Genomic DNA, 11,896 nt, shown 5'->3' with positions numbered 1-11,896 from the left:
TAAAATATTTGAGACTTATTTTTTTATATTTTATTATTCAGAGACTATAATTGCATTAAATTTTGAATTGTGGCATAAGGATTAGGATTTGAGTTTTGTTTTTATATTGCATGACATTGAATTTAAAATTTTAGGATGCTTAAATATGATTATTAAGTAAGTTATGCATGAACCTTGGTTTTATTAAAAACATTAATAGATATAAATTTTTTCGTTGCTAAACCATAATTATAATTTTGAGTAATAGGTAATTCAATGATTAACCAAGTTTTCTTCTAAAATAATGAAATATTTTAAAATGATTGTTTTCAAAACTCCGATAGCTTATTGGCTCATTTTGGTGACTAATATAATCTTCCGAATTCATATCTAATGTCTAGGCCAGGTTGGAGAGGTTACAGAGCTAATATATGAAAAACTTATTTTGCAACATACGATATGCAGTGAAGATGATGCATGCGTTTTATATTAACTCTTGAAAACATTGTAAGCCACTGCAACGATAATCCCTACACCCGCTAAATTAGATTATCGTGGAGATAATCTTAAAGAACTAATAAGAACATATTTTTTTCAATTAATACATTAACTTAATTAATTAAGGTTTAGGATTTAGCATAAATCTAGTTTGAATAACATGAGTTAGATCTTATAGTTCCTATATAATATGATTGTAAGACATAAAAAACATGTGAGAATAATTAAAAAACATTAAGACATGAAAATAACATGTGAAAATCTATATGAAATAATTATGAATGTGTAAAATTTATATAAAATTTAATACCTTAAATATTATTGTGACGTGGAAAAGTAACATGAGATCACAAATATGACATTTGACACAAAATCGAAAGTTATTTGAGTATTAATGTCAATTATATCTAATAATTCCGAATGTATTACTTTATATAAGACAAACACAACAGTTAAAACAATTAATATATGATTCAACATAAAAATAAGGTACAAAATTACAAGTGATACTTTAAGTATAGTTTATTATCTAAATTATTCTAAAAGTTAACTGTTAAAAGAAAATTCTCTTAATCAACAATTTTATGATACATGACACGTTTAAATTAAAATTTAAATAAAAATTTAAATTAAATTAAATTATAAAAATCAAATTTAATTAAATTAAAATTTTCTATATATTTTACACTCTCTCCTTCCACTACGATTTTTCTTCTCTTTCAATGCATTTAAAAAAAATTGTTAGATAACTTTGATACATCAATATCTTAAAGAATGGAGAAAGTTAATTTTAAAAATAATACAAATATTTTGAATTGGGGTAAGAAAGGGATTGAAATTGAGGTGAAAATGGAAAATAATCTTACTAAATTTATGTTTTATTGTCGAAACTAGATTTGGATGAGATTTACAACGGATTCTTAAATTTTTGTCACTTCATTGTGTGTGAATAAAATAGATGGATATGTTTTAAGCAATTATGTAAGGAAATAATATTTAACCTTTTAGATTTTTAATTTAAAAGTAACAAAGTTTAGTTTAAATATTACTTATCATAAAAAAAGTTTTGATACCAATTTGAAAAAGGTATAGTTTAAGTAACCTTTTATTAGTTAAGCGGTTAAGAATTTGACAAGTGTATTATAGGATGTAGTACAAAAATTTTAAAAATATATATAAATAAATGTAACACTTGTCACATCCTCAACTTATTTGTAGAGTTTTAAAAACTTCATAACTATGTATCAAATAATGACCTTAACATAATAGATTGAATAAAAAAAAAGTTACCAACACCTTGTGTGGATCCTATTTCAATGGGAACTTGATGAGTGGATCTACCTACACGTCTTGCTTTTACTGCTATATTGGGAGTTACTCCACGTATTGCTTGATGTAAAACAAATAGTGGATTTGGTTCTGTCTTTTGTTGATTTTTTTTTCAAGGCTCGATAGATAATTTGACAAGCCAATAATTTTTTTCGTGTTTCAGAATACGGTTAACCAACATGTAAACTAATCGATTACGATAAATTGGAAATCTTGTATTTTACATATCACTACGATTGAGTTATTGAGTTTCTGAAATAATGTAATCCGGAAAATGATTCATAAGTAGTTTTTAATGGAGTCGAAGTTACCAAATTCTGAGGAGTCGGTATCAATTTATGCCTAATTGCTCCGCATATAATTCCTCTGGCTACATTTTCTAAATGAACCAAAGGCAATCCGAATTGATCTTGTAAGAGATCTGCTACAGAACGATTACGCTTATTTTTCAAATGATCCATATCGTCAAGTGTACCCACTCCAAATTTTATTCTAATCAAACGATCCACAACTACCAATATATCTCGCGGTAACAAAAATGTATTGTTTTGAGGTATATTTCTGGTTCATATTTCGTCGACCAATCCTTCCTAATTCACATCTTTATTGAAAGAATTTATTTTGTAATTCCTTACACAAGGATTCAAAAAATACCAGATTCCCGCCTACACAAAAAAATTGTTGATAAAAAACTCAAAAATGGCATTTTCTTTTTACCCAAATATACAATTTTCTGATTCTCTCTTTCTTTCCTTTAGTGTTTTTCTTCCTTTTTTTTCTCTTCACTAAAATTTAAAATATTTACTTTTAGCACGTGAGAGTTAAAAAATTCCTTCTTTTTAAAAATCAATTCCATCAACTGATTGGATTACTTTAATGTAATAATATGATTTACCACGTGACAAGTAGTATTAAGGCAATTCCCTAATTAAGGGTCATTGCTAGTGTTATAGACAACTGTGTAATAAATGAAAATTGATTATTAGTAACGTCATGTTTTAAATGTCTTATATGATTAATTTCGTTGCTAGTTAGATTAATAATAAACCCATGACTAATTGCAAAAGCCAAGCTAGTGAGGTACAAATTATTATAGGTACTACTCCTTCCGATTCCGAAATCTTCTATAGCATTCGGCTATATTTAGGATTACAACCAGATTAGGTTATGTAAAACTAAAAGAAACTATGGGATCATTTTTGGCTCAAATATTTTTAAATTCGAACTTTTCCATGCAACGATTTTCTTATATACCAACACTTTTGGATTTAATTTTTTGGTTTCGAAATTTCTTAAATTTTATCCGTTTGATTGGGTGAGTTTAGATAAATTCAAATAATTTTAATGTTTTGTAAGTTATAAATATTTTTTTCAACTTAATCATTAATTTAGTTTTACATAATGGTCTGTTTCATGTAAAGCAAAATTTTGATATAGATATTTTATTTTAATAGAAATATCGTATATAACATAACTAAATTAATATATTATATCACTATATATTTCATATAATCATTAAATTTAAAATTGTAAATTTCAATAACTATTAACTTTGTATGTTTATTATACACGTATTAATTATTAAATTTGAATAATAGCGGTTTTATTAGAATTTATTTTAAGATACTTTCAAAAAGTATTTTTATATTCATAATTAATTTTGAAAATAAATTTTAATTTAAACTTTAACAACAACAAAAATCATTATCAATTATAAAATTTTAATATAATTATATAATATTTAAAATACATTTTCATATATTAAAGAATTATTATTTTTAATTTATATTTCAAATTTTATGGTATAATTATATTAATTGTTAATGTCTGTTTAATTATAAACTAATTGTTTTACCCTGCATCAATGTATCAATTTAATTACATGAAATTATTTCTTATAATTTATTAAAAAATTTATAAGGTTTCACAAATATTATGATTACAAAGTTTAAACATAATAGTGTATCCATTTAATTTTACAAAGTTTAAACATAATACTATATCAATTTAATTTTAAAAATGATAGTTGATATTAAATACACTCAGTTTAAAAACATAATACTTGATAAATAAAAATAAACATAAACTAATAAATAATATCAATCGAACATATTGAAGTTTACATTTCGTAAACAAAACTTCCAATTTCAGTGTGCAACAATTTCATTTTGCCTTGCAAGTTTTTCAAGTGTTAGTATAAAATTGTGTGTAGAAAACGATGCCAATTAAAAGATAACACTTAAAATCTAACAGTAAAGTTATTAGTAAAAATTGAAAAAAAAATCAATTCAACTTAAAAAAAAAAAAGTTCCTTATTGAGTCTTTAAGGAATAAAAAAAAATTAATTAGGTCTTTTCATTATCGGGAACTGTTAGTTGACTTATTTGACCGTTAATGAAGACAACCATCAGGAGACAAAACGCGGCATGTCACATCGGCAAAATTTAAAAAAATTATTTTTTAAAAATAATAAAAATATACATTTAGAAAAAATGTGGACAAATGGTTGCCCATGTTTATTGAATTAAGACAACCATTTATCTAAATTCATTTTAGATAAATGTAAAATTATAATTTTAAAATTATAAAAGATTAATAATTGTAAAAAATTTATAAACCCATTTCACTATTAAATATTGTAAAACTTAAATGATATCTTTATGTTAATATCATTGAAATTAGAATAAAAATATTTTTAAAATTTTAAATTTCTCATATTTGAATTTTTGGAATTTTTAGATTTTTAAATAATTGTTAACAAGTTTTAAGATTTTTAGTTTTATATTTATTTATAGTTTTACACTCATATAGAATAAATCTAGACAAATGATATTTGAACAGCCATTTGCGAAATTTATTACAAGTATATATTTTATTAATATTTTTATTTTTAAAAATAATTTATTTTTATTTTTTTGAGGAGGCATGCCTCGTCAACAACTTTCCAAGTGACATACCATGTGTCATATTCTAATAGTTGCCACCAATCTCGTCAGCACCATTAATTGTCATATCAATCAATGAAAATTTTTTATTAACAGAATAATCTAATTAAAATTTTCATCATTAAAACTTATTTTTAAGGGATCAATTATTACTTTTTATTTTTTACTAAAGGTGTCCCAAGAGCCTTTTCAAGAAAAAAAGTTAAATTATTAAAACATAGCAAATCTTCTTTGAATATACAAGAAGGAATCAATCAAATTGATGCTTTTTAAATTGTTAGAAAGAAATAGGGAAAGAGTTAATTTGTACGATGATTATAATATAATTAATCTAATTTTTTATTGGTAGAGAACGCCCAAAATAATTACAACATTATTTCAGTATCATCGTGCATAAAATAACTATCTCTCCTTAAGTGATCAAGAATCTCTTTTGGGGGTTTCCTGGCAAACTATGGGGATATAAGGGTATCCTTTCATCCTCCCTACCAGCATATGAGCAGCTACATTAACTTCCCTTGGAATCTTTTTAATGATTACCCCCCACAGCATTCTATAAAGCTCAAGAATTCTTGAAGTGAGATCCCTATACAATTGTACACACAACTTATCTAAATGGCTTCTATAGCTTGTGCACAATAAGTTTCGACCATAATATTCACCCAATTATTCTCTCACGCCATATGTAATCCATCATAGATTGCCCAAAGTCCAGCCTGCACAACACTACATTTCCCAATATTCCTCCCAACACCTCCACGTAATGAGCCCAGATTATCTCTAGCGACGACAACTGTCGAACCATCCCCCAAATCAAGATCCTTTGCTCCGTCAGTGTTTATCTTTCTGAAGCCCTCTGGAAACAGCACGCTGAATGAAGAATATGAGTGCTATTAAAACTTTCCCCTTGAAACACCCATAGATACCTTTGCTTCCAAAGATTCTAACAAATAATTCCATAAAAAGGACTGCCAGTCAACTTCTGTAATCACCAACCCCAATTCATTTTTCAAGTTCATCGAAATCCATTCCATCAAATGAGCGACAAAAAATTTCCCCCAAAATCTGGAAGAGGCTACCTACTTCTATATTTCTTGTGCATTGTCATAATCCCGTTAAACATGAGTAATAGATTCTTCAACATTAATACAACTTGCACATTATGGGTCACTTGCAAGCCCTCTCCTACATCGTTCAGCATTGGTCATCAGCCGCTCCTCAAGATCCAACCATAAAAAATGTCTTACTCTTTAGTGTCCAATAAAAGACCAAATGAGCTTCCATTTGCTATCTTCCAGATTAAGATAATTCTGCGTGAGAAAACTATAAGTAGATTTAACAGTGAGCTTACCACAGTCAGACCATGTAGATATCAACTCATCATTACCACTTAAAGGGTTTGGTGGTTGAACTGTCGCAATATAAGGCAAGATACTATTATCCACAAACAGGCTAAGAAAATTCCAATCCCAGCTACAATCAGTTAAAAAAGATCTCCTTTAACATGGTACTCATATCCAAATTTCCAATGTTGTGACAAAAATTAATTAAAGGCCTTATCTCTGTGACCCAATTGTTGGTCCAAACCTTTATAAGACTACCATCTCTCACTGACCAAGTAAGGTTCTAGCGAAGGATTAGCCAGACTTTGGATAAGGATCTCCAAACAAAGGAACATGATCTTAATATATCATTAGGGCAAACCTCCGTAACCTTATATTTGGTTCTAAGGATCTTAAACCACAGTGCTTACTTATTAGTGAGCAGATTAAAACCTAGCTTAAGCAAAAATGATTCATTTTGCTCCTTAAGATTTTGAAGTCCAAGACCTCCATTATTGGGTCATTTTACTAAGGACATCCCATGCCTTCTTAGATATTTTCCCCAAATAAAGCCTCTTGCAATTCTTTTAATCTCAACACAAATACTAACAGAGATTCTACAATTTTACATAAAGTAGTTGGGGATCGCCAAGAGGACCGACCTTGCTAGAGTGACTCTCCCTGCCATGGACAACATTTTCGCATTCCAACTGTCCAACTTCCTCCTGATTTTATCAACAATAAACTTAAAAGGGCTGGTTGTAACCCTTTGATGGAGCAATGGCATACCCAAGTAAGATCCTAAGTCATTCGCCCCAGCAAAACCAAGAGTTCTACAAATTTCACCTTTAAGAAGAAGTCGAATATTATTAGAAAAGAAAACATTTTTCTTACTAGCATTTACTTTATGACCCGAAGCTGGCTCGAGCAAATCAATAACTTTTCTCACCATGCAAGCTTGATTCACATCCGCTTCCACAAATAAGAAAAGGTCATCAGCAAAGAATATATTTGACAAAGCTGGGCCATTTTTAATAAGGGAAGCAGGCCTACAAGAATTATCTTTAAATTCTTTATGGATAAGCTGATCCAATCTCTCCATGCAAAGAACAAACAAATATAGGGAAAGAGCGCATCCTTGATGGATTCATCTCCTCGATATAAATCCCTCTGTAAGGCTTTCATTCCAGATAATCTATATAGAAACAGTAGAAATGCATTCCATAATGATCCTAGACAAAGAGTAAGGAATACCTGCATCAGCTAAAGTGTCTTCGATGAAGTCTCATTTTAGTCTATCATAAGCCTTTTCCAGATCAACCTTGATTTCCATCTACCCTTTTATTCCTCTATTATTTCTCATAGAATGAACTACCTATTGGGAAATAATAACATTATCAATAATTTGTCTCCTTGTAGCAAAACTGACTTGGTTCTGAGCAATAAGTCTAGGGAACAGAGGCTTAAATCGGGTAGCAATAATCTTAGTGATTATCTTGTACAAACCATTACAAAGGCTAATGAGACGAAATTTGGGTAAGGATTCCGGGCTTTTGACTTTTGGAATAAATACCAACAAGGTTTTATTAACAAAACAATTAATAGAACCGCCCACAAAAATTCCCTAAACCCAAGAGAACACATCCTGCCCAACAGTCTCCCACTAATTCTGGTAGAACAACGTATGAAAGCCATCTGAACCTGGGGCCTTCAGTGGACCCATATTAAAAAGATCACTATGAATCTCATTAATGGTCACCTCCCTAGTCATAGTCTCTAAACCCTCCATATCGATCCTTGAGAAATCCCAGGCAAGGGAAAGAAATACTTGGCTTTGATCATCCAAATAATGGAGAGATTTATGAAACCTAATTGCTTCTCGTTGAAGGGCCTCATCCTTAAAACACCAATCACCATTAACTTTTAAAGTAGAAATTTTGTTGAAATTCCTCCGTCTCAAAGTTTTAGTGTCAAAATAATTAGTATTCCAGTCTCCTTGTTGAATCCACTCAATTTTTGATTTTTGCCGCCATAAAGATTCTTCTTCATCAATGATATTTTCATACTCAATTTTTAGCTTCAATTCTAGCTCCAATAGAAATCTTGAACACTTCCTATCAAATGCGGCTTGGATTTTGCCAATACGCCTCGTAAGATCTTGTTTCCTTCTACCAATGTGCCCATATACTTCTCTATTCAACTTTTGAAGTTTCGAGGAGAGGTTACCTACACTAATAGATATCTTATGTCCAAGTATATATCAGCATAACGACTAGTGATCCATATAACTACATATAAAAGGAAAATACAAATTAAAAATAAAAAATCAAAAAGACTTCCATGTTGGCACATAGATCAACCTCTCTTTCTCTTTTCTTCTTCTTTTTACATTATACAGTAAAATTATCACACTTTAGTCTTAGTTGTTGGACTATATATTCAGCATCATATACCCGATCTAATCGTTAATCTCGAGTACCGAATGCTACAACAATCAAAACAACGTAACGTACATCGAATCTAATCCAGTTACATCCATAGACAATTTATGCCTCAAAATTTTCATCCTGGAATCTATGCACCCATTATATCAGTATCAATTTCTTACGATCCAACATTTTTAAATGATCTAACCATTATTTACATTTTACAAAATTAATTTCCATTTAATTTCAGACAAACTTCCACCTCGAGGTATGGCCTTTGTGGATGCCCTTTTATATATACATGAATAGTTACCACACATTGCCAAGTTCTAGTGAAGTCTAACTTGGTCCCTTTTGAATTTTTTATTCTTTATTTAACTTACATTCAAGCAACCACTTTATAAGTCTGGGAAAACTTAATAAGATCTGTATGCAAAATGCGGGTAAGAATACATAAAACTTAAGAAATTTTGATTTCTATCTCAAAATTTAACTCCCTGATACTTGTGTCATTACTTCTAGTTGGCATTGTTTGGTGTTTATCCAGTAATTGCCATAACTACGACACCAAAATGACCGCACTTTCAGCCTGTTTCTCAAGGATAGTCCTTTAGAGATGTAATACCCAATGTATTGGTTCCGACCAATGTAATTCTTGAAGGTTTTCACCTTTAATAGATCAATAAGATCTTTATTATATTTCACGGTCCTAATAGCCTATCGTTCTTCACTATTCACTAGAGGACTCTATTAAAAATTTTTCCTTGGGCTAACATTATCTTTTCACGAGTACTCTGGTCGACATACTTAAACTTTCAATTACCCCCTTTGTTGAGTTATGAATTAAATTTGTGTATTGATTTAGCTACATCGTATCTATTCAAACAGTATGGGATACATAGCTTCATTAACGGACTTGTTTGAGGTACAATACGTTTATCTAAGGAGCCTTTTCCTCTTTTCACTCTAACTGGCTTGAGGCTTTTCCTTGACGTCATTCATCCTCGCCTATGGCGAATCCCCTCCTTTTTTTCTGCTATATTGAGTTTTCCAATTGAACCATGTCCATTTGGTTTAGTGCCTTACTACCCAATCAAACCACAATTTATGCTTTATACCTCGATAGTTCTTCTTGTACCTTGATCTGTGGACTCCACATTACCTCCCAATGTCTAATGTCATGGCAATCATCCCGGGTTTAAGGTCTTGGCAGACCCTCTTTATTACCATGGTCGAGCCATGGTCTTACGCAACATTCCCCATAATCATTGTACTAGCAGACTACTTTGTATGTGTTGTCTCAGCAAACTACCCCATGTTTACTGTTCTGGTAGATTACCCCGTGTTTACTAATCCAGTGGACTGCCCTATGTTTACTGTCCCAACTGACTTCCCTGTGTTTTTAGATGTCACCCCGTAAGACCTGATCATTGTCACAGTCTCACCCCATAGAGCCTTTTGACCGCAATCGAAATTTTGCTCTATGAAACCTATTAATTGTCATCACGGTGTCATCTTGAAGTACATGTTTCGCATTTCACCTTAATACTCGAACAACAAAGTGTTCCCCCTACAAGTCTCAGAGCTTCGCACATCACGGTTTGCTCCCAGTAATCTTGAATGGCAAAATCTTAGCAAAATTCCAATTTCCCTATTCGTCTGCCCATTCCTCCACTACACAATTGCTAACCTTGATGCTCGAACACCATAGTGTTCCTCCTACAAGTCTCAGAGCTTCGCATATCACGGTTGCACTCAAGAATACTGTATGGCGGTATCTAATAGAGTCACCCTATTCCTATCGTAACTTCATCTAAGCACCAATAATTTCTCCCATCACAACATGCATAAAATACTCAAGCACATCAAACAATTTATCATTTAGAAAACATTACGCAATTATCTAACATCCAAAGGTAAGGTACAAAAACTCACATTGCTTTCTTATCATTGACAACTTAGCTTGTTCAAACGCCAGTGCCTCCTTCTTTCTTATAGTGATTCCCAATTTCTCTACTTCCAGATTCAAAATCATACAATGATTGTAACATGTAGAGCTTCATTTAGCTACATCCTCTTCTTCTTCAGAGCGACTGAAGAAGACGATGCTTAGAGAGAAATATTTGAGATATAGAATTGAGAGGATTTTCGTTTCCATACACACCTATATATGTACTCTATCGGCACGGTCTCCATAGACCATTGCTACCACTCAATCCTAATCATTTTGTCTCTCACTATGGAACCAGTCAGTTCCATACTAACTAAACTAGGATTCGGATCCAACTAATTTAGTTTTGTGTATTTGAGTCCGTTTACTAGGGTTCATCGGGCGAAATGGTATAACTGAAATTTAAAATTTGAAATGTGGTGGAACAAATTTGAAGTCCAAATTGGAAATTCATTGAATGGATTGCAATTTGAATGATATATCTTTTTTATTGCTAATAGCAAAGGTTATCAAATTGAACCATGTATACTTGTTAAAATCTTATGCTTGTTGATTGAATACACAATGTTGATAAGTTATATGAAAGTAACATGAATTGGTATGTTAAGTTACTTGTAGCATTTAACGATCTTGGTTATAAATAGTTGCACACCTTGTTGATGTTTTGAGTATCATGCTCTAGCCAAAGTTATGTCAAACTAAGGTAGCTTTAAATGTTTAGGTAAAAACAAGGTAAGCATAGTATTTTTTCCATTAGAACTTACTAATATTTCTAAATGTTTACTCTAGTTGTTTCCTTTCCTTATAGACCGGCACCTTGTGGAACTTCCCAAACTGGATCATCATGAAGCTCACACTATCACCGAATTGGTAGTATTGTGTTTATTTTGGTTATCAAATTTGTGGCATGTGAATAGGGATAAGGTGTATGAAATGGTCACCTTGGATAATTGTTTAATTAAGTATAACATGATTTCTTTATGACTTTATATATATGTAGAAAGGAACGTGTTCATGCAAATATGAATGACATTATAATCTTGATTTTTTCGGTATAATTGAATGTTATGCTTGAAACATAAGTGAAGTATGAAAGCATATAGTTAAGCATGTAGTGAACTTAGATGCCATGGTTAATAAACTTAAGTGAATGGCTAGAAATGGTAGTATTGAAGAATTATGCATCATTCATGGCTTAGTATATATTTTGACAAGAGCATGCCAATTTATTTAGTTGCTTTTCTCAAAAATGGGCATAGTGAAACATGTTTGGTTTGGTATCAAAAGTATGCTTGGGGTGATTGATCGCTTACTCGCGTGCATAGAAAACAAAAAAATTTATAAAGCAATTTAAAAACATGGTTTTAACTGCAAGCGTACAGTGTCAAATTGTAATATTTGTAGTGTTACAATGGAACACCTAAGTATTCCAAGGATCGAACCTAT

At 30.8% G+C, this 11,896-nt stretch overlaps 1 protein-coding gene across 1 annotated transcript; it reads right to left on the bottom strand.

The window, feature by feature from the left end:
* Positions 1–7,736: 7,736 nt before the first annotated feature.
* On the bottom strand, positions 7,737–10,241 carry LOC105767229 (uncharacterized). The gene is made up of 2 exons (XM_012586737.1): positions 10,190–10,241; positions 7,737–8,299 (listed from the first exon to the last, which is right to left on the bottom strand). Exons 1-2 carry the CDS (start codon positions 10,239–10,241, stop codon positions 7,737–7,739), a joined length of 615 nt encoding a protein of 204 aa, XP_012442191.1.
* Positions 10,242–11,896: the final 1,655 nt, after the last annotated feature.

The sequence above is a fragment of the Gossypium raimondii genome, chromosome 4, assembly GCF_025698545.1.
Source record: "Gossypium raimondii isolate GPD5lz chromosome 4, ASM2569854v1, whole genome shotgun sequence".
Taxonomy (NCBI): domain Eukaryota; kingdom Viridiplantae; phylum Streptophyta; class Magnoliopsida; order Malvales; family Malvaceae; genus Gossypium; species Gossypium raimondii.
The sequence above is the reverse complement of the archived record's forward strand: the minus strand, read 5'-3'. Positions and strand labels throughout refer to the sequence as shown.